Genomic DNA, 24,165 nt, shown 5'->3' on the forward strand with positions numbered 1-24,165 from the left:
CAGGAGGAGGAGGAGGAAGAGGTGGAGGAGGGGAGGCCTGGTGGGAGCTCTGCCCCTCTCTGTGAAGGAGAGTGTGAGATTTCAGGACCCAGCTATCATTAGGAACAGCTCCAATTCTTCTAGCCAGGGAGTTTAATCACAGGGATAACATCAGACCACCCAGGCAAGGGCTATACTGAGCTGCCTCCATCTCTGCTATGCAGCTAGTCAGTGCCCAAGATTAGGCAGCCAGGATTCCTGCAAACATGTGGACAGATTCATAGGAGGATGGGGTACTTCTCTCATTCTACATTTTTCACTTGGACAGGAGGTGGAAATTAGCAAGAAGTAGATAAGTTTGCTAAACCTTAGGATGAGGACAGAGAGAGAGGAAGAATTGGAACAGGTACTTTACAGTGCCCCAGAGTGACCTTGTGGGGATAATATGCCACAGGAATCCCAAAGTAGTGAGCTTCACCTTAACATCAGCTACAACAATATGGAAACCCACACCACTCCTCAGTTACCCGTCTCAATTACACGGTGCGGTACTCTGGCCTGCCTTGTCCTCAGCAGAGGAAAAGTGCCACAAAGTAAACCGCTCATGTGCCAAAACACACTGTACAAGTCCCAGTGGGCCAGCGGGTATCAACTCTTTCAGTTCGAGACCTCAGCAGTGCAACATGGTGGCTGCAGAAAGACCATGAAACTCAGGGTACAGCAGATATTTGCAGAAATTCGGTGGGAATATTTTCCCCACCAAAGGGTTTTTTTCCGTGTTAGTCCCTTACCTTGACTCAGCCCACTTCATCCGAGTCTTAATCAGACTTATTTTCCTTATGTTACTGTTTGGTGGGCTTTTACCTCTCCACTGATGGAGAGGAAGGGAAGTGTAAGGGAAAAAAGCATCTCACTGTAACTAGGAAGAGGAGCAAGAAGCCAGGAGGTGAAGTCTTGGGTGACGTTTTCCTTCCTCTCTCACATAGCTCTGTGCTGTTGAAGGGCCCCATCTCCTCCTCATCCCCATGCTGTTCACACAGGATCTAGAATTACTTTTAACACTACTGATTTGTGGCATCAGCAGGAATATAACTGGTCTCAGCAGAGGTGGTAGGAAGCGAAAATGTCAGTGTAATTTCTGCAGTACTCAAATTGAGCCCCTTCTGCTCTGAGGCTCCAAAGGGAATGGGAGCAGAGGCTTTTGTTAGGATGCAGCAACATCTGCAGAGAGTCACCAAATGGGCCAGGCTGAGCAGCTAGAACTCATGTTATGGGAAAGATTATGCCCTGATCATCAAACATTTGGCAGGACTGTGCCTTATCAAAATTACTCCCACTGGGAAGTTTTGAGGCAGAGATTGTCTAAATGAAAGCCTGACTTTTTCAGGAGAAGGAATGGAGGAGTTCAGCCATCCACAGCAGCAGCTCTAACTTGGTGGGGGTTTTTTTGGTTTTTTTGTTATTGTTAAATGGATGCATATGCTGGAGACACTACAAAGGAATTTGCAAGTTTGTCAGGTTTCCCAGGAATGTCTCTGGCAGGTCTTTGAAACATTTTCTGGAGACGGGAACACTTGTGCTCTGTATGCATATGTATATCCTGTAAGCTGGTAAGCTCCACGAGCAGAGAAGGAATGTCACAGGCCTTTGGCCAGATCAGCCTTGGTACACACACAGTTTTCACACTTCCCAGCCTGTTAGCCCCAATTCTTCCCTTCTTCTGTCTGGTTGCTCCTGCAAATTCAAATCTGTACATAAAGTGAAGGTGTTTTAATATGGGGTGTGGTCAGCGAGCTGGCCTGGGTAACAAAAATGTGTCCCTAAAAAAATATGTTTGTATTATATGTTTTCTTCAAGGAATTTGTTTTAGGTATACTTTGTGCCACTATTCAGACAGTGAAAGCGTGTGTATTAGAGATTTGTGGTTTGGGATTTCCTTGGCCTCTTAAGGGAAGAGGTAGTTTAAGATCCCGTGATGTTTCCCATAGTGGCATGGCCTGTTGGATCCCAGTATCTCAGTGTATGAAGGCAGGCAAGGCAGGTGGACTGTTCCCAATAGTACTGGAAGACCTGGGTTCTCTGTTAGGCCAAGCCGTGCTAGCCTGCGCTAGATCACAGGTGTACATGGGAGCTCTGTGGTGAAGCCCAGAAAATGCAGCACACAGACTGAGGAGAGGGCAGATGAACAGTGAGTATTTGTATTGTTGTAGTATCTAGTCATAGCGATCTCTGGAGGCTGAAAGAAGAAAAACATAAGTGAAAGAATGCAGCAAATTTTATTTTTTTTTTTCATGGCAAGTTGTTAGCTGCTCTTCTCTGTTCCTGCGAATATAAATATTTTACTGATCTTGAAAGCCTCAGGGGTATATGTGTCTGAGGAAGGCTTGGTGGTTGAAAATACATTGACTGTGGAAGCCAGCTCATGGAAGAAAAGAAACATTTCTTTTACAAGCTATTGGATGAAGATGGCATTGCTGAATGAACAGTAAGTAATAAAATGGAAAACCAAGGACTGACTGAAGGATCTTGAAGGAGTCAAACAGCACACAGGAAGAAATAGATCAAAAGGCAAAGAAGATCTTACAAATGCTGAGACATTTTGCACATTGTTGGTTTTCTAGTGGAATGTTTCCTTTTTTGAGCTTATGATACAGTGTCATCTTGTCCTGTGTGAAGCATCAAAACCTAAAGATTCTGCTCTGCTCACAAGGTAGAGGAGCAGTGATCTTAACGTGTGTCTTATATGATCCCTGTCCAATCTTTCTTTATATGAAAAGGTTTCTTGGTGAACAGTTTATGTTCATATATACCTTTGAAAGTTGTTGATAGGTTATGTTGTGCCAAAAACATTGTGGCATTAGGTCTTCTCCTGTTTCAGACTGAACCTGAGTGCTTTGTAGGCGACAGGATGTGACTGACCTCTGGCAGAAAAATACTAAAACTGCCAGCTGGGGAGTGTGAAATAGGCATTTTTTTTTTTTTTGTATTTTTTGTGTTGCTGCCCCAGTGTTGTCACACACTGACCAGTGAAACTCAGGATCTGCTGTTCAGGATGTTGCTAATGAAAACTTAAGTCACTTTTGCACTCTCTGCCAAGAGGAGCAGAGTAACAACTTTTAGCGATGATGTGTCCCTGTTCACCCTGGTTGACTCCTGCAAACTAGCAAGAGACATACTCAGGCTTTTAGGAGGCTTTTCCTCAGTTCATGAGGGTTGATCTGCAGCACTGACTTATTTTTTTTTTTAATTGTTATTCTTTTTATTTTTTGACATTGTTAACATTTGATGCTTTAGCTTATTTGAAACATTAGACAAGATCAAAATACTTTATTATAGAAAAAAGATTCTTGAATATGATAATGGGAAACTACTGAAAGGATAGTATAGTGTAGATCAGAAATGTGAAAAGACATTATGCTCCTCTTCTGACTCTTGCTTGTGATTTCTTAAACTTGCTATACAACGGGTCTTTATCTGTAGGGTGCTATTCATTAGAAACAAGTTCTATCCTGGGACTGACTTTCTTCCTATCTGTATTTGGAGATTTCATATTTCTTATTTAAATTATAAAGGAGACTAACAAAAACAAACCGCGCAGCTCTTATATCCAGCACTTTCAGTTATCATTCTTTGTTTTGACCTTGTTTTCAATCTTAAATTTATTCAGAAATAAATTTCTCTGAACAAAGCAAGACCATAGAGACCAATTCTTTTAAGCTTATGTGTCTCTGCTGTCAAGAAGGCAAGTGTATTGCAGTCATAAACTTAACTTATAATGCTTAAAAAAATCAATAAATTATGGCATTATGCCATAATTTGTCTTTTCGTTATTACCATTATATTGAACTAACTATAACAGTACATATATATGCTGTTAGGTTTTCTAAGATAAGGCTCTGTTTACTGATATGGCTGTGACAACTCACGTGTTCTTCCCTCCCCTATTTCTTGATGTTATATAATAAATAGAAGTACATCAAGTGGGTTCTCCTTATTCCATGAGAGCTTTTTGGAATTTACTATCCCATTGTGTTCTTTACTCAGCATGTTCCTTTTGGCTGTCTCCAACAGTTTAAAAATTGGGGCAAAACTTTATGAATCATTCTATCATGAAAGACACTAGCTGTGTGTTGTTTTGCCTTTTACAGGCTCCACGTAGAACATATTGGTGTGAGGAGAGGTGTTTGAAAATAGGGATGCTTGAAGCGTGCAGTGCAGCACACATGTCTCCTATCATACTGTCAGTGTCAGGAAAAAATACTCTGAAGTCCCTCACTGCTAATGAGAAACAGGAACCTTACCAAGCAGGAGAGTTTGAACCTGTCTTGATACAAATCAATGTGAAAACTTTATTCCAGTAAATCCACACCAAGAAACACCTTCCCTGCTGAGCCCCACTAACCTGTCTTGGTTAACCTGGGTTTTGGGGTTTGTGTTTTGGGTTTTTTAGTTGGTTGGGTTTTTTTCCACTGCCACAGTTTCTGAGGTTGCAAAAGCTATTCTTTATGTAAATTTTGGTACCTGCTTTGGTTCAGGTGTTGTATGTTATCTTCTTTCAAACCAAAGTAGCAACTGATTTGCTGCTTAGTATTTGCCTGTATGAAGGGAAGAATAGAGTTTCATTAGGTGCACAGGAGGACTAATCACTAGAAAATGAAGGCACTCTGCTCAGCACAGATGTGTTGGGGGTGCTCCGGCAATCTACCAAGGCAACATCCTGGCAAGCTAATTATAGCAGCTGAAATATCTCAGCACATGGCACAGTAACAAGCAGGAACACCCATCTGGGTGGGCTGGCTGCAGCTAAACCTTAACACTCTTGCTGGTGTTCTCTCCCTCATTCTGAATCCTTTGCTTGTGTTTAATCCTGCTGTAGTTTAAACACCTGTCTATCTGGAATGTGTGAAATGTCTCTACTACCCATGCTAAGCTATTTGCTCACCTGCTTTGCTTAAAAAGACAGCTTTCAAATAAACAGTGATACAGTATTAGAGAGGAAAGCATATTGTGTTAATAGAGCAGGGGTGAGGTGGTAATTCATCAGACTAAAGTGGGTCGTGGTATCAAGATGATGAGGAGAGAAAATTGGATGAAGTCATCTTCATTTCACCATTGGATGTGTTAACACAAAGTTGTGATCGCTGTTGCTGACAAGCTAAGAATTGTATATATCCTGTTTCATTTACCATGTTGGCCTCTGTTTGCCTCATTTGCCATTCTTGCTTCTTTTCAGACAATATACTCGTTGTGGCCAGAAACTGTCATTGTTAGGTGTTTGTATAGTGCCTGGCACAGTCAGAGCTAAACGTAATTAGAAGCTTTCTGTTATTGCAATGAAAATGCTTTACATTTTAATTAAATTCTACAGAAGGCAACACATTTAAGGGTGAGGTAGAGGCTCCAAAGTGACACCTAATGCTGTTTTCCGTATCAGGTAGGCAGCACTGCCCATTACTAAGCTTGCCTGATAAGTCCACTGTAAGACCTTGTTTTAAATGGCTTGTAATGTTCTGAAACGTTGTCCATTTGGACGCATGTTTTCTGTGTTTAATGTTCAGTTTTCAGAACACTTCAGGCAAGGTGAAGTGTTCCAGCCAAAACCAAGGCTGGATAAAAAAAAAAAATATATATATTTTGTGAGTTTTAATATGTGTAAAACTTTTCTTTTAAGTCTCTGGATCTCTTATGCTTCAGAATAGCATTTTGGAATTTAAAATTCTGTCCAAGCTTGACTGCACAGTAACTATCTGAAAAGCTTCAGGTGAAATATACTCCGCAACACCTACTAGAGCTTCTCAGCTACTTGGAGGTTCCCTCCATACTGAGGATGCTAAACTAAATATCTCTGTATTTGCATGTCTAGAGTACTGAGGCTTGAGACCCTGTTCTTCTGTGTTCTCAGTGACCTGGTCTGTGCTGGGTTTGGGAGCCTATCTGACTTGAATTCCCACTTATTCTGCATTCTGCCAAAGCATGGAGAACAGCTAGGATAAGTAGGTTCTGAAACTGGACCTGGACATAATTTGGGAGAGGACACTGGGAACCATTTGGGTGAAAGGGCAGAAACAGAAGGAATGGCAGTGTGGTGGTAGAGGTGGTCCAGTGAGGAGCCCACATTCTGGTACTGGATGAGCAAAGAGGCTAGCAAAAGGAGTGGGCTGGAGAGGGGAATAAAACTAGAACCATTTGGACATAGGGCATGTGAGCAACCAGGAGAGGAACTAAGAAGAGAGGTGTGGGAAGACAAATCGGATTGCTTCTGTGGGAAGTTCCAGGCCAGACATGGTGTCACTCAGGCCAGAAGTAGTGGGTGGGCCAGTGCTAGCAGTCTGTAAGAATGAAACTAGAATGAGCGGAATAAAGAGAGTAACACCTGAAACATGGAAGCTGGGACTGACTGGTGAGAATAATGAGACACAGGCAAGGAATAAGAACAGGAAGGGACAGAGCTGAGAAGCGATGAGACAAAACCAGTTGCTTTTGGAGAAGTGGGCAGAAGCCTAGTGCATAACCGCTACAATTTAATCCTGTCCAGAACTTGAAGTAGGAGTTAAGACTGAATTTACAAAAGTGCTTAGATGCCTTGGGCTACTAAACCAGGGAAGGAGTGGCAACTGTGTTGCCAGTTGCAATGTTAGTTCATGTTCCAGGGATCAGGCAGAGAGTTGTAGTTTTAATGCTGGCACTTGAATTGTTGGCGTGGTCTCTCCTGCTGCTTTACGCAACTAGCATGGTTTTTCTGCATCGAAAGATTTCCCTTCTCTAGCAGTCTTCTCTTAGTACATACTCTGTTCAGTTTACTTAATGACACCTTTTGCTCTTCTCTTGGCTTTTAATTGTTTCTGACAGTGGTTTATTGTTTTGTTTTTTTTTAACCCGTTTAGTTAACAAACCTGACCTGGGGAAGTGGAGCTATAAGCAAGGGGAATGCAGCCGTCCCACAGAGCTACCGGTCACCACTCAACAAAAGAAGGTCATTGTGGGCTGTTCAGTCAGATGCTCATATAGCTGACAAACGATCTGTCTCTTCATCAGTCAGGTAAGTTTAAATTGCTGCTGTGGCTTTTTGAAGAATGCAATGCGCTCAGGAGCTCATTTGTCATTTGTGTTTAGCTTCTTGCTCAGGTGTTGGAGCACATCCAAAGAAGGCCAATGGAGTTGGTGAAGGGTCTAGAGGACAAGTCTTATGAAGAGCAGTTGAAGGAAGGGGGGGTTGTTTAGCCTGGAGAAAAAGAGGCTGTGGGGGGACCTTATTGCTCTCGACAACTACCTGAAAGGAGGTTGTAGCGAGGTGGGGGTCAGCCTCTTCTTCCAAGCAACACATGACAGAACAAGATGAAGTGGCTTCAAGTTGCACCAGGGGAAGTTCAGATTGGGTATTAGGAAAAACTTCTTCACTGAAAGGGTGGTCAGGCATTGGGACTGGCTGCCCAGGGAGGTGGTTGTGTCACCATCCCTGGAGGTATTTAAAAGATTTATAGGTGTGGTGCTTGGGGACATGGTTTACTGGTGGCCTTGGCAGTGTTGGGTTAACAGTTAGACTTGGGTGATCTCAAAGTTCTGTTCTAACCTAAATGATTCTATGAATCTATCTAAGGGCCTAGTACAGGTTCTTCTCAGGACTATCCTAGAAACTAGGCCTGTGAAAATAGAGCTGTGTTCCCAGAGCTGGCAGGTTCACGGTGAAATAAGGGCATGAATGTGTGTAGAATAGAAGAGAAATGTCTGTTTCTTTTTGATCATTTTTCATTCATGCATCTGTAAGTTTAGGTTTGTTGGTGTTGAGACATATATGTAGAATGCAAACTTATACCTGATACTGCAGAAACCTCCACAAAGGCCTCAACTTAATGCTTTTTCCTTGAATATCAAGTTTAGATTGTTCAAAGATAGAGCATCATCTTGCAGTGTTTCTTTTTCAAATGGCTTCTTTATGCTCTCTATTAACTTTGGACATTGGAATTTCTATTTATGGCTTTTATACTCATGGGACTCAGGGCAGAGGACTGTGATTCTGCAGTAAAAGCATTCTTCCTGCGATTGAAGAAAGAGCAGTAAGATTTACCCTAAGGATTCTGGATCTTGGAAGCTGGGAGCAAGGCGACCTTGCTGCAGTAGCCTAGGCTGGATACAGGCCCAGAACTGCTAGAGGTTTGAGTTCTTCCTTTGCCACTTCAGTAAATATTATTTATTCCTTTGCCTAAGCCTTTACTTTTGTCTTTTCAAATAGAATAATGAGACAGAGCTTCTCCAGTACATGAGTTCAGGACTGGAAGGCACTGTATACATGAAAATACTGACTCTTTTCAGTGGTGCTTGAAAGCTACTGGAAAATGGAGGGAGGTGAGAGAGGCAGACACATAGTGCAGAAGGCATGTGACCTTAGTGGTCATCATTTCCCAAATGGATCCTTCAGTAGGAGAATTGGAATGGGATTTGGAAAGCTCAAGTGAAATTGTTCTTATTTCATCAGTCACTGCTTTTCATCCTGCCTAAAGAAGAGGAATGTGAGAAATGAATTCCTGGCCTGTTTCTCTTCCAGCGCAATGTTTGCCTCTGGGGTTTAGAGTTATTGAGAGGTGGTGGTGATTCTGCTGTTGGAGCCCAGCCAGGTGAGCTATTACCTAATCCAAATAAAGAACCTATCCAACAGGTGTAAACTGCCTTCCCCTCCAACATAGCTTGAGAAAGCAGCAGAATGCAGGCTGTCCTAGAGCCTCTGTTCCTTTCTCAGCTCTGTTTGCACCTCTGCCTGCACTCAAAAATAGGCGGAAAATGATTACACATGGTCAAAATCTTCTGTTGCAGAACTCTGCAGATGTCACTGTAATATTACCATGTTGCTCTGAAACCATTTCAGTTACACGTTACCTGTAGATCTAAGAACCCTCCATTTAATGCCCAGAATTCTACTCTGACTTCAAGGGCTGTACCTCATCTAGCATTGTATGCATAGTTCAGTGCCTTTAAGAATTCTGTTTTATTTTGTACAGCAGTCCAAAAGTACTTCAGAATTCTCTGGCCACAGCTGGTGTAAGACTTCATCTTCAAACCTTTTATGAACCATTTAGTCTTTTAGTACTTCAGTTGCTCTATTTTTATCCTCGGAGCAAGAGACAGAAAGATGTATTAAGACGCTTTGTTGAATGACTTTATCTTCATGGCTGTTTGTATCAAACGGCCAGAATACCAGGAGTTAAAGGTTTTATGTAAATCTGGAAATGAAAAAAAGGGATTCTTGAGGCAGTGCTGGATTACTTAGGCTGTGAACTTTTATTTAATGAGAGGGTTCCAAAAGGAATATCTGGGTCATGATATATGGAGATGGTTATCTTGTATTGTAAATGTCTTTTTTGCTATGTTGGAGCAAGAAATTCATAGAGAGTCATCTGATGGATGTCAGCCTGTGCTCAGTGCTGGATGACTGAAGAAAAGCTTCCTGTTTTGTTCCATTAAGGTTCTGGTCTATCAGTTGTAGAATTGGGCAAGGATGGAAATATTTTGTAAATGGATCTCTTATCTGGCTTGCACTTGGCTCCACTTCAAACATCTGCCTCTGTAACTCAGTTTTTTGTATGCCTCTGTGGTAAATCTAAGTCATTTTAGTGCTGCTGATGTTGGTTTGAAAAATTTTTGTTTAGATGCTTGCAATCTATAGGATTCAGACTACTCTTACTGACAAATGTGCCTCTTTAGTTCCCACTCTCCCAGTACTGACTTCTCTAAATGCTTCTCAAAAGAAGTTTTCCCTTTTGCTGAATTTTTGGCTGTAAGAGATGAGGTGCCAAATTGGTAGTCTGCTCACCAAAAAGCAAAGGAGATCTTGAGTTCGTAATATAGAGACAGAGAACAGTTCTGGATGTGTTAATCTGTACTGCTGTGCCTTTTGAGATTGATTTTTTTTCTGTCACTTTCTATAAGCATTAGTGTTATTCCCACTTAAATGATGATTTAGGCTTTCACTGTGCCCCAGACAAAGAAGCCTGCAGGGCTACACAAGAGGTGAAATGTTCCCAGTTGTATATGGGCTTCCTTCTGACTACTGTAACATGGCAGTCAGCTGTTGGCCTCTGCCACGTTTGCTGCAGCCCTGCCTTTGTTGCCCTCTGAAGCTCATTGAGGCTGTGCCAAACCTGCTGGCTCCTCCATTAACTCTGATCTTGTCTCGGTGCCCTGTTTCAGTTCTGTCTCAGCTTCTTACCCTATCCGTCATGCAGGATTGTTACCCTTTCACGTTCTGATGTCAAGGCACTAAACATGGTTACATATTTTATAGTGGAAGTATTTAAGAGTCTCATACATAATTTTAATCACAACTTTAGTATTGTAATCTAAGGACAACATATATGAAAGTGATTCCTTATTATCCAGTGAAACTAATTTCTCATCACTGAAGCCAAGTCCTTACTAGAACTGTTCTTGAAAAGGCGTTCGCTTGAAAGTGTTCTTAGCTGCATAATAAAGATAAAAAGTCAGGCATTTAGGAGAATGAAGCCTGCTGAATCAAATCTAAACTAACTTTTGAGTACCTGTTGGCAAATAGTTGCGTAATCCCTATGGTGGTAGAGGTTCCTAGAAGCTTCTCTTCTGGCACTGGAATGTGCAGCTGTTTTTTTTTTGGGGGTTTTGTTTTTTTTTTTTACCTTCCCTCCTGCCCTACCCCACCCCCCCAAAAAAAAAATAAAAGGTGAGTTTCTCCTCAGAGAATAACTTGGGCTCTGTGGTTCACTTAGTCTCCAAGACCTGGACCAAAGCTAGTGAGAAAGACTTCTTTCTCACTGGTACAGATTTTTGTGTTCTCAGTGGGCACCTTGGATTCAGCAGCAGCCAACCTTGCTCAGGTTCATCTTTTAGAACTCACATGCACAGTCAGTTGACAAGAATTCAGCAGTGAAAGGGACAGTGTTTTCTCAAGCCTCTGTTTCATTAGCTTGTTCTTTCATAACATCTTTCTCAAATCCGAAGACAAGACTAACCTAGTGCTTCTAAAGTACTCGGCGTATTTTTTTCCTGGGATCTTCTGACAGATTTATCTAACTCTGTTAGCACAGGCAGGCAAGCACGCTTCCCTGTCATCAATCAGAGGGTAGAATGGCAGTCCAAATTATAACAGACACCCTGGGAGGGCTACTGCAATCAGAAAGAAGGGATTCTCCTCTTCTCATTACTTGACATGCCTGAAATACTTCTTAGCTCATAATTTCAGCCAAGGTGCTCAGGTTCATCAAAAAATGATGTTTTGTTGGCAGGCTGTCTAATCAATTTTCTGATCTAAGCGTTTCTAAGTTTAATTTGCTCTGGTGTCGTTCTCAGTGGTAGTAGCAGTGGCAACTGCTCAGGGTTTCATGGGCTGTGTGCACATACCTGCCATATGTTCAGGTTCCCAATCAGGCTCTGCTTTGTGTATTTTCGTTTTTATTTTTCCTTGCCTGAATGTATCGAATGGGATGGGAAACCAGGAGATGCTGCCCAGACATTTGCCATCTCAGGCTTTCAGAAACCCCAAACAGTATGCCTCGTGTCTGGAAGTTCTGGAAATACCTAATGTGTAGGAACCCTGCAGGTATTTGAAGGAATTGGACTTTGTGCCCATTCACAGCATAGTTAGAGCATTCACATAGTAGGTGCTTCTGGGTCACATTGTGTGTATTTACTGCTCACGTACAAATCAACTGAACAATAGGGTGCAGGAAACCCAATACCACTTAAAATGTTAGCTTCCTGTGCCTGTTTTATCCCAAAAACTCTACACAGGAAAATGACTGTACACTCCTCTCCTGTGCACCTCTGCTTGCAAATTAAGACTCCTGTACTGCATCCCCTGACAATCTTACACTGCTTTAACAGTCTCCCAAACCAGGACCTTCTTTTTAATCACTGGCCTTCCTTAGCCTTGGTTGGATAGTGGATACGTAATATCTTCCTCCCCCACCTAGTGCCTGCTACTGCTTCATGCCATTTCATTTACTGCTGGGCTAGATGCACTATGTGTTCTAGGTTTCGGATGCTCTGCTCTGATCATACTAAGTGTGTGTATATATCCTTTGGACTTGTGAGGATGTGGAAGAGCCTCTGACCTCTTTTGAGAGTTTGTTTTGTGCAGGTGTTAAGTGGCTTCTATATTTCCACTGAAACTTTTGAGTTTTGCCAAAAGATTCCAGACAACCATCATAGGCTAGATGTGATTCACTGGTCTTGATCCTTCATGTCAAAGGGGCAGCTTGATGTGTTTGATGTAAATGGAAGGTGAAAGTGGTATCATTGTTTCCTCAGTTTTATTTTAAATTTTGCAGGTGTGGAATGTAAAATAAGAAATCAGGCTTGGACCGTAACTAGACAGCCTCTGAAGACCTATGAGAAGAGTGATACTAGAGTAATGAAGGGATGTACTAAACATGCAAGGTGATTCTCACAGTGATAGAAGGGTGAACAGTTGATGGCACACTCGCTTTTTTGCAAGGCTCATGAGCCAGGCCAGGGTGGGCTTAGCGTGGCAGAAGCAGCAAGGATGTTGCAGTAGGGGCTGTCAGAAAGAGCTAATTACATATGGGTTTGTAGCTAGAAGTGACGAGGAGAGAATTTCCAGGGATCTTGGTAGCTAACACCAAGTTTTCATAAGAATAAATCTATTTGTCTTTGTTATGAATGTGTTGCCTTGTAGTTCTGCATCTTAAGGGTTGACAGTGACTTTATTCTCTTCCAAATAATTTGTTTCAAGCTCCCTGAAGTCTCTTGCAAGGTAGAGGCTGCCTGGCTGCTGTCGTGTGCCGCACTTGCCAAGTGGTTGGAGCCTATTTGTTTGAACAGCATCTAGGTGCAAGCTGACTTGGAGACTGTGCTGTGCTGATGGCTCTGGATGAAATGACAGGAGAAAGCAGCAGGCACAGAGGGTTACACAATAGGCCTTCAGTTTGGTTCGAGCAAACTGCGTTGACCTTAACACCTCCCTAGCTAAGCAGCACAGAAGTGCCAGAGCAGCAGCAAACCAACAGCACTGAGTCCGGCCCTGTGCTAGTGTAGCCACATGTCTGCTTGTTGCTCCTCATACTGCTTGTCCTCTTCTCTTTTCTCTTTACCTTAATGCCTAAATTAATTCAGTTTCTTTATTTGAGGCGGAGAAGTGATTGATGGTGGGTACGGTGATTTTTCTATGACTGATCCCGTCTGCAGGTCCTCAGCAGCTCTATCATGCTAATTCTGCCTGCGGTCCCTGAGAAGCAGTGTTTGAGTCTATCACTACCTTCTGCTCAGAGGAGGTTTAAGAAGGGTGAGCAAAAAATTGTCGTGCTGCCTGGGTAGCTGTACGTTCTTGCAGCTCATCCTGTCTCTAGTTTGTGCATGTTCTTCTCTACTCGTGCATATTTGTGTCTGTAACAGCCTTCCCCTGCCCCGGCAACCTCTTACCTCTTTTTTTCTTTTAACACGTCTCCCAGGATCACTGGTGACAACTTGTTAACTGTGGAAGTGAACTGGCTGACTTAAACTTCAGAAATACATGGCTTGCCTTGTTTTTTATGTATTTTTTTTTTTTTATTTCCTATACGTATTTTAGTCACACTAAAGAAACTTGTGATGGCAGGTCCAATTACTCTTCATCCTGCTTGGAAATCGCCCTGAGCCTCAGCACCATGGGTTGGCACAGTCCTGAAGGATCCCTGCTTCCCACAGCTAGGCCTTGGCTCTGTCTGCCTGGAGCCTCCAGGAAAGGAAAGGCGGAAAGCTCGTGACTTGCCCAGACAGTCTGAGGCCTGGCCCTGCAGCCTCAGCTCCCCAGACGCTGTTGAGTCGGACTTGGCTGGCAGCCGCTGCGCTGTTACTTTTCCGAGGTAATAAGTGAGATTAATCGCAGGACCCTTTCCAGAGGCGAAGGGGGTTTGGGCTGTGTGCAGGGAGGCTGCAGGAGCCAGTGCTGGGGCCGTGAGCCGGAGGCGAGAGCTGGGGCCTCTCAGCAGGGCAGAGCGGGGCACCAGCGGGCCTGTGCAAGCATGGCCTCTCAGCTGCGTCTGGGAGGCTTTGCTGGAGCTGCAGCCTGGGGTCTCCCATGGACTGGCTCTAGCTGAGCACAGGGGGCACAACATCGGCATGATGTGTGTCTGCTGGCCTTGGGCAATTACGGTTTCTGCAAATAGCTCTTGAAATTTGAGGGGGACGTGTTTTGTCTTTGCGTGACTTCCTTTCTGAGAAGATAAGTGGATCTTTGCCATTGTTCCCAGCAAGCACTCCATGTTGGTAGGTGGAGGCGAGTGGCAGGGCCTTCATACCTTTCCCCAAGCTGATACTGTGTAACGGTTTTGGGTTTTCTCCTTTCAGCTCCCTGCACAAACTGACCCTACCCTAATGTACACACAGGATTTGCCATCCCGGACTGGACAGCTGATCTGTCTAGTTTGCCCATCTTGTGCTTCAGAGCAACTACCACCACCATCTTCAGTAGAAATAGAGAGCGTTCCCATGAGCAGCGGTGAAATTCCCTCTCTGGGGGCAAGCTTGCTTTTACCCTCCAACTCTTAAGAGCTGGCTAGTAGTTCTCACAATACTCCCTGTTCTGCATAGTCTAGTGTGGATGTTGTCATTAGTCATGTAATTTTACATTCTGGAAAAACTGTAGTCTCATTGAGCTGTAGCAATGAGTTCCACAGGTGAATTACATACTATGCAAAAATTTCCTTTTTTTTATTTTTCCCCAAAATTTGACAAAAGTCTCTACGCCCTTGTTACTTAAAGACAAACAGGAATGCTTGATTTATTTTCTGCACTGTTTATTCTCTGTTTCTATCATATTCTTCTTAATTGTCTCTCCTAAACTAAACAGTCCCCTTCAAGTTCTAAATGGAAATCTTCCCAGCCCTCTAATTGTCTGGCTGTCTTTATAGAGATGACAAGAAATGAAAACAGTACATCAAGTAGGAGTAAAACATTGGTTTTATGTAAGTAAAGCTATTGTATCTGTATTTTCTAACTCATAACTTACATATGCTAATATCTTGCTGGCTTCTGACCATGCTAAACACTGAATTTTTTATTATTATGCAGCTGTTTTCCTTTGGTTATTGCAGTAAATGTAAAACTGGGGAACAGGTATAGGCAGCTCATGCTAACACAAGTTCATGCTGATACAATATATTCTTTTTCCCTCACCGGTGAACTTTGCTCTTCCTGCTTTCAGGTGCCACCAGTGGATTTTGTTGGCTGTGATGGAAGTCACATGCTGTTTTCTAATAAGCCTCTAATTCGGTATAGAACAAGTTGAAATCTTTTTAATGTCTTGCGCTACTTGACTCATAACCTCTCCCCAGCCATCTCTGATCTTAAATCTGTTTGAAATATCCTGTGTAGGTTCCAGATATTTCACATTGCAAAGTGACTGGCAGATCTCCCTTTCTTCTTATTTAAACTTCTTGATCACCATTAAAATAGCTGTTTTCCAGAGGGGTATTCAGAGGGTTAAGGTGGCTGTAGCTCTCACTTCAGTAGCTCTCATGGAGGAGATACTCTGCTGCTTACAGCCTTCTAGGAATGCAGGGACTCCTGTAGTCTGGTGCTCTGTGGGAACAGCTCTGGCCACAGCAGCCTTTCTCTCTAGAGGAGTTCTGAAAGGGTTACGAGGAAGCCTTGGCTGTTTCTTTGAGCTATTTGGAAAGAACGGGCCTCAGACAGCTTGGCAGGAACCTGGGGCCCTGTTTTTTCCAGCCCAGCCCTTCCTTCTGCACAGAGCTGTCAGGGAATCCCACGAATGTCTGGTTTCTCCCCTTTCCTAATTTTTTTGAGCAGTATTTTTATCCATCCCTGGCTCTTCCCCACACAAGGACCTCAAGTTTTGTCCGTTGATTGGTCTTGCAGGTAGTGAGGTAGAAATGAAAGTTGGGCTTCCATGCCATAGCTGTTGGAATTAGTTCACAGTTGTGCAGCTGAGAAGGGCATTGGGAAGCTTCCCAGAAGAGCGTCCTTTCTGGCATTGATCTTAGGGCAGGTCCATCTGGCCTAAGAACAGAGGGATTGAATGGGTCCATCTTTGAACTGTGCTATTCCTGTGGGTCACAGCGAAGCACTTTGAAATCTCAGAGCTGCATGTTCTGTATCCTCCCTACCAGACACACAACAGAATGCTGCTTTGTAAAAATGGAAATCCCCTTTGTAAAGCCAGGCTTATGAAGGACAAGGCAGGTTTGCAACTTTTCCTTCATTTGCCTCATGTTGTCCAGGGCTGTCCTGAAGTTGAACTCATTGTGAATATTCTGGAGATTTCCAAGCCTGCCATGTACCTTTTCACTCCAGGAAAATGGAGGTGTCTAGAGGGTTGTGTTAGAAAGGAGGTTTGGTTACTGGTGAGAGTAAAGGTCTTGAACAGCTGAGTTGAAGACACTGGTGTTGTACAGCTGAGAATGAGAAATTGAATTAGGATTATTTTGCTATCTCGGTAAGCCTGTCAGATGTTGGGAGCAGAGTGTGATCTGAGATCCACATGGAAAGCCTTTCTAGAAGGCAGCCCTCATGTGGGGCAGTCCCTGGACAACTCTGAAGTCAGCAGCCAAAGGGCCTGAAGTCATGCTCAGATGAGTGAAGGGTTTCAGTGACCAAGTACAAATGCCAGAGCAGGACACAGCAAAAGGGGCCAAAAGGTTTTCCTTCCTGCTAGGCTTCATGGCTACCTTCCGTTGTACAGTGAAATTTCCACCACCGATGCATATTCAAATTTTCCATCCAGCCTGAGGTCACACTTTAGCTTGGCTTGCTCAGAATGAGCATGGTGCCCTTTTTGGTGTTTTATCTTGTGATATAAATGGGAATTCCCTGCCAAAAGCACAGACACCCCTTTTCTATCCCTGAAAGTGTTAGTCAGCCTTTACAATGAAGATCCTTTGTCACATAATTTTCCCCACCTTTCAGTCTGGGGGAGTTTTGTAGCTGACACAAGAGTTTGTGAATTGTATGCTGTTGGCTCTATGACAGCCTGTTATTCTCCAGGGCTTCCCTGGGCTGCAGGTATCAAGCAGCAGCTGTTTGTGAGCCTTGCAAGGCTCCAGCATTTAACAGAAACCTCTTTTGAAAAAGGGGAGAGGGGGGGAAAAAAGTGTAAAGCAGCAAGTATTTCAGCTTCCCTATGCATGTGGTGACAGCTTTGCTTGGTGATCCTGTTGATTAGCTCATAGGCTTTTGAAGGGTATGTATATTATATAAGATGGGCAACCAGAATGCCACTGTGGAATGCCAGCTTTTTGTTTAGGGAATAGTCTGAATTACGATAATGAGTAAAATTTGTGCTCAGTAGTACTTTCTTAGTCTACCCAACACTGGTCAAACTACTCACTGGCTGATAGTACAAAGTGCTCTGAGTAAGAGGGCTTGGTTGGTAATGAGTAAGAAAGTGTTTTGATGGCTCAAGAAAGCTGGTTATTGGATTGTCCAGAACCAGTGCCAACTACAAAGTTTAAGTGCTCTGTTAAAGGTAGGCTCTGCAATGTCAGGGTGGAAACACCGACGTATCCAGAGTCCTTTACCACAAGCAGTTATTTCTAGGGCTTAATTCTGTAACAATAGTTGAAAGATGGATATCCTCTTTTGAAAGAGAAAAAAAAAAAGGGGGGGGGGGAATGATAGGTAGTGCTTAAAGATACCACAGTTTCCAGACACTCTCCTGTTGTATTCACTGAACTTTTATTAACATTTCTCATCCAATTACTGTCCACAGCAAACCAGGTGGGGAGAGGCCAAGGCAGCCTGGCTGATCCAAGTCTACTGAAAACTGGCCCTGGGACAATAACCTTTAGTAGAAGGAATTTCAAAGTGCGAGAGCCTTATCAAAGACTCTGTTTATGTTCCAACTGCTGGCATTCATGATGTTGCGTGGCAGCTTTGCTTGAATTTCAGATTGCATCTGGCTCAGTAAATGTCTTCCACTGCCCTTTCTATCTTTCTGCTGTCTGGCACATGGCACTTGACTGAAAAGTTAGTCTAAGAAGATTGTTATCTGGCAGTGCTGCACACGCTACTTGGCAGCTGTCGGTCATGGATGCTTAGCCTGGGCAAGAGTCACCCTTTGGAGCAAAAGGACTGTGGTTTATGTGGTCTAAATCTTTTGTATGCATAAAGAATTCTTTATTTGCTTCTTCCTGAGAAAAAAAAATATTATAATCTTCTCTGTGAAGAATGAAGCCAAGTTGGGCTGTGAGTATTTCAGTGTTGAAAACTGAGTTTTCTGCAAAATTCAGCTCAGAAAACGTTCAGTTTGGTAGACCATGTGAAGAGGAGGAAGAAACCTCAAGTCTGGACCTTCTGTTTCTTTTTTGGTATTGGGATAAAGATGCTGATGAGTAAAAAGGTGTCAGCTTCTCTTCACTTAGCGTTTTAAAAAGCTGCAGATACCAAGACTTGAAATGAGTAAGTTTTAAGAATTTTCTTTCTTGCTTATGATGACTGAGTGTAGATCTGCAAGGAGGTAACAGTCATACCAACAAAGGCTTGGCATTCCTAGAAACGGTTTGAACTTTCGGATCCACATCTATTATTACAACTAATACAGCATCTTAAGGGATTTTTCTTTCCTGAGATTTTAGCCACAGAACAGCATAAATGGAATAATACTCTTTAGTCAGAAGCTTGGGTTTGACACCTATGTTGGTCTTCTATGGTACTGATAAATAAGTATCTAGGATTTATGACTTCTGTCACTTACAAAAAAAATCTGAATTTCAAATGAGAACTTTCCAATACTCATTAAAGACAACATACTGACTTCTATTTCCCATGTCTGTTTCCTAAAATCTCAAACTGTGGTGTTAGAAAAAACTTGAAATGACTTGTTAAAAAGTGTTCTGTTCAATATATTTCTGATCGCAGCTCCACTAGAAGACACTTGGGTGTAAGAATCTTTGCCAGTCTCATGATGCTACAGATTTTGGCTTCTCTGTAAATACCTTCTGGTAGATGATAATTTGAACAGCAGTTAAAGGTTTTCCAACTCAGGCAGTCAACATGGCAAAGAGAACACTATCTCATCTGTTGGGAAGAAATCAGCAAAGAAAACCGTGTGTAAGGTCTAAGCACAGGCTCTTGAAACTCTGAGCGCCCCGAAAGTGATTCTTCAGAGACGGTGCTGTTCTTAAAATTAGGTGTGTTGCTAAACATACCTCTTTCTAATAAAGAACCACATATAATATCTCAAGAATATTCTCCAAGAGAGTGAGATTTTGTTTCCTATTGACACTGATCACCCTAGCTTTCTGTTTTCAAATTTCCTTACAAAAGAAAAAAAAAAGAAAAGCAAATTTAGAGCCTATCCCTTATGAACAGTTCCAACAAAAGCTGCCTATTAAGATTTTTTGGAACAGCTGCCTTTCATAGAGTTTGGTTTTGAATATGGAGAACTCACTAATCTTTCTTCAAATTTGAAAACCCTCAAGAAGGAGCTGTGTTTTAATGTGGAATTAATTTCATTAAAAATCCAAAGGAACAATAACTTTCTTTGTTATTTATTAAAGTTCACAAATACTTCAATTTAGTTAAATGCATATCAAACATTTTAAAATTATTTCTTAAAAAAAATAGCTTAATAGATACTGCTAAAATAGTTTTGAAAGCCCAGTTTTAATAATTGGATTATTCTGGTAGATTTCAAGAAACTTGGCTCTAATCCAGTTTTAGTCATTTAAGTGTTTTGTCCTGTTCAGGACATTGTTTGCATAACTGATTTTGGTTTTTTCAAAGGTCAGAGTCATGTTTTCATTTGTTTCTGAAATTCCACTTTCTTGCTGCTGCTGCTAACCTAAATTATATAAATACTAAAGTATCTTCTACTTATCTGTGTGAAGACAAGGGAAGTTACAAAGCTATGCATGACTTTCTAGGTCATTTTGAGGCATAGGGGGCAGAGTAAGATTCATGTAGTGCAGTGGTTTTCTTTGTTGGTATTTTCTAAACAGAACAAAATCTTTGTTAACATATTACAACCTCTGAAGCATTGCAGAACCTGAATATATGAGTGTATACATTAGGCTTGTGTTACAGGAGCACTTCTGTGAAAGGCAAGAGAACTATGGTGCTGGGTATTTTGTTGTTTGCATGTCTCACTCTGAAATTATCTAAATTCCTGATAGCATGTAACTTCATAGACTGAATTGTTCTGCTTGTTGCTGCAGAATGCATGGTTCTTTGCATCTTGCTTATCAAAATCTCACTCTGTTTATAGTGTATATTGTTAGGTAGCAAAACCAGGTAACAACTACTCTCGTCATTTACTTTCAGCTTTTTTCTAATGTCTGTTATTCACCTTTATGCAAGAGCTTGCTCATTGTCTTATACTCCAACCAGTCTCTAGAGAGCCATAAACAGTACACAACGTGAAGGTTAACCTCTTTGTAAATGTTCCTGTGTTCAGCTCAAGCCATCTGGAGGCCATGTTTGCACTCATATTTGCCTTTACTATAGACTCATTTTCTGTGAAATATATCAGTTGTGGCCTTTGTGAGAAAAGTCTACTCTATTTAGAATGTTTGCTGAATCATCACGAAAAGGCTTCAAGTATAAAGTGACATATAATGGAGATGTCTTGATCCAACAGTGGACACTATTGTTATTGTCCTCTCTTGATGTGCCTTATCTATGTTAGGAGGGGACTCTTGAAAAGGACATTATTCCACCAAGTGGCTGGGATATTTTAGCCTGTCCTTATAAGGGTTTAGTATCTGCAGCTGCATCTTTGATGTGCTCATGCTTAGCTTTATGTGCAATCACTTGGTGAAATTCCTGAGGTAGTGATTCCATGGTTCCCATCTGTGTTCCTGAGTCTGGGAGCTTCTGACTAATTATACAATTTTCTCTGTACACTGTAGGAAACAATTCCATTTTGGCTCTAGAAAAAGGGATTGGGTTGGACTGGAGTATAGAATTGCATAACTTTTTTTCATCTTTAACCACAAATTCCTGTGAAAGCTGTTGCACTTCCTCTGAAGATACCTACTCTTGGCTTTTGGATTTCAGAGTCATTAGAAATTTTCAACACCCATATACAGTCCAGAAGACCTAGCAATTGAAAGGCCTACCCATAATCAGTCATTAAGGAATCAAGCAAAGTTGCGTTCCTAAGGAAGCAGCACTGTCATAGATTCCTATTCTTAAATCCCAAGGGGAAAAGATGGATATAGCGTGCAGTGGGGATGACCAGCAGAGCTGGTGCAACTGCATCGTAGACTGTTCTGTCACACCGGAGGAGGAAACATCACAAATATGGGTGTCTGTTCAAATGGACAGAATCAGAAAGCTTTTTCCTAGGTGCTGCAAATAAAACCAGTGCTTACAGTCTCTACCTCCTAGATGTAGTTGTAAATGGAGGCAGAAATCTCACTTAAAAGATTTCAAGCTCTGGGTGATCCAAGTAAGTTTTGTACAACTTGAGCATCTTCAGCAGACAGGATCTGACAGAGAGGGATCTTTTAACAAATCTTAGGCAAGTCTGGGAACTGCCTTTAGAGTGTGCCAGCTCTTTGTACTATACAGTATAATTATCTGAACATCCTTTTACTCATCTTCCTCTAATGACAGATTTTGTCTGTCATCAGATTTACAGTTTCTTGGGGAAAGATATCATTGACCCAGCTTACTGAAGTAAGGCTGGGCCTTTTCTGTAGTTTCAGAGGTGTAATCACAAAATCCCTGTTCTCTGTGCTTAATTGTGGTTTGTCAGCTGGCCTGCTTGGTCAGCACATGTGTCGCTGCCTGCTGGGGAAAGAGGGAGACAACTGAGTGATCTGGGGCTCTCCCACAATTTTCCACTCCACCACCTGCTTTGGAAGTGGCTGTAGAACTGCCAAACATGCTGAAGTGGTTAAGTGTACCAGCTCCTAAAGAAGCTGAAGGGGAGGAGTGGTTCTTGCCTGATGGGTTTTCAAAAGGAGCTGAGACTTTGAAGTTCTGTTTTAGCAGCTGCCAGGTATGCCGCCTCAGCCCTGTGCAGCACTTCTTCCCCCAGCCTTCGTGTGTTGCATTCTTCTTTACAGTGCCAGGATAGAGAGAGGGAAATAAAAATAAATAAATTAAACCAAGTATGTGGGCATTAGCAATAGTATTGCTTTATTATATTTTACTCTTTGAGTTATAGTGCCTTGTGCCACGTCAGTGAAGCACCTTGCACTTGCTTGGGCCTATTAGAGTAATAAATTTATTTCACTTCGATTTTCTTTGCCTTCCTAATTACTGCTTCCTCATGGTTCTTCTGCTTTGCCCCCTCCTAATATAATCATAGAAATTTGAATCTTTTGTCCTGTAATGGCCACATGAAATAGGCAGAGATTTACATCCTTGATGCCCCAGAACTTCTTGAGGAGACTAGAGGGACCAGATCATCTTTCCAATAAGGAAAGAGAGAGAGAGAGAAATGTGGTGGCTAAACCAAAGCTTCATTAAAGCAGGAATAGACGCTACTCACTGCCGTATCTGCTGGAGACTGGTTAGCTGGGAGCTTCCCCTTTACTCACTTAAGTCTTCTCTGCCAGAAACAAGATGCTGTAACATGGTTTACTCCATTGAATACTGAACTCCTTTGTGATAAGGTGAACTCCTCCATGATTTTTCTTGTTGAAACATTGGGTTACTGGAAATGCTGCAAGCTGAGCTCTGTTCTCAGGTAAAGTAGATTGATCCCAATAGGAGGTGGGAATTTATGGAACAACATATTAGAGTGGCGTGGGGACTGTATTCTGTAGAGCTTAAAACAAAAGACCAGCAAGGAGGCTAAAATTGTAAACTGAATAGTCTCTTCTGGCAAGGCAACATGCTTCTGTGGTATTAATCTTTTGAGGACAGACTGCCAATAAATGGGGAGATTCTTGCGCTGCAGTACTTGAAGAGCTTGCTTTCTCAGGTGAGTCTTTATAAAAAGAAAGTCTTTCCACTCTTTTCTTGTAGTTCTTTATAATCCAGTCCTGGTATGTGACCACAGCTTTCTGGAGGCAGTAGTGAGGGATGGATACACAAGAAGTTTCGGGAAGGAGATGCACTGGGGGTATTTTTGTTGTTGTTCTGGTGCTGGCTATGGATTTTTCTAAAATATTTTCTCTTTCCATATTTAAAATTTATAACATGTAATTCAAAATTGAACCTGTCATTCTGTTCTGAAGGTATTTTTTAGGCTTCAGCTGTCAACAAAATACAGCAAATTTGTTCGAAAAATACCTTGTGGATTTTTAAGGCAGAATTCTTTTCTGAAAAGAAGTTTGCTGCAAGTAGGGTATATCTGGAGGATTCTGCGAAGGAACACTACAGACCTGGAAAACTTCTGTCAGTTTTAGTTTGAAGACCATTGCTAGAAACTTACACTGTCTTGGCTGAAATAAGCAATTCCAGAATGCATCTCCTGTTACGTCTAAGGAAGTTGGGTGACCAGTGGAGAGAGGGAAAAATAGTATTTAACTTTTACAATACAAATACAGCATTGTGTGGCCATCACGAGGCTTGCATGGATTCCAAAAAAGATAGCTGTAAAACAACTAGCACCGCAGCCCTGGGATTGCTTTGGTGCCAATGTGCCATTGGCCATAAGTCTATATGTCATGGTTTATGTTGTCTGTGGTCTCTCTCTATCAGTAGCTTTTTTTTTTTTCCTCTGCAATGTGTTGTGATAGGATGGTCTTGTCTATGCAGCATATGCAGCTCCTGAGTCAGCTTCTGCAACAGGTAGTAACTCATACTAGTACTCTTTCTTTGTGGATCTGAGCGTATTCCACCCACCCCCTTACCCCAATTACATTTTATGTATTCACTTTGTTACAGACCTTAGAAAGTGTGTGCTGACACAGGCACAGTCATCTCTTCCTATTCTTTCTCTAACCCATTGTTAAATGTTCAGGGAGCCACAGCAGGTGAGTTATTTTTGTGCAGGAGGTAGAGGTAAAAATATTTTCTCCCTTAATTCCAGCATAACATAACAGCAAAAGGAACCTGAGGAGGAAAAAAAAATGTTCTGTGTAACAGGTGGGAGATCACTCTCAAATCCAGTCTGTTTCTTGTCACGTGTTCTTACCTTATCTAAACCCACTTGAGGGACAAGGAGAGCAGAAGCTGCATACAGAATCAAGTTTATAACGTCAGGAGGATAAGAGTGCTAGAGATGCTTCTTTGGCCAGCTTATAAATGCCATTGGGCTTAGGAGGTTGCATAAGTTTATCTTCTGTTTATTGGGAAACTCCTCTAGCT

The 24,165-nt window shown here is 42.1% G+C and overlaps 1 protein-coding gene across 6 annotated transcripts in view; it reads left to right on the top strand.

The window, feature by feature from the left end:
- The window catches only part of TTLL5 (tubulin tyrosine ligase like 5), a 136,710-nt gene that overhangs the window by 72,360 nt on the left and 40,185 nt on the right, over positions 1-24,165 (top strand). For 5 of the 6 annotated variants that reach the window (XR_005828831.1, XM_040600419.1, XM_040600421.1 and 2 more), the window contains one exon: positions 6,864-7,018. Coding sequence is in view for 5 of the 6 variants with exons in the window: in XM_040600419.1 (XP_040456353.1) it covers positions 6,864-7,018 (155 nt within the window). In the remaining variant the exon portion in view is untranslated. Of the gene's footprint in view, positions 1-6,863; positions 7,019-8,521; positions 8,592-24,165 lie in introns of all 6 variants that reach the window. The other variant, XM_040600423.1, reaches the window with a different exon arrangement.

The sequence above is a fragment of the Falco naumanni genome, chromosome 7, assembly GCF_017639655.2.
Source record: "Falco naumanni isolate bFalNau1 chromosome 7, bFalNau1.pat, whole genome shotgun sequence".
NCBI lineage: Eukaryota > Metazoa > Chordata > Aves > Falconiformes > Falconidae > Falco > Falco naumanni.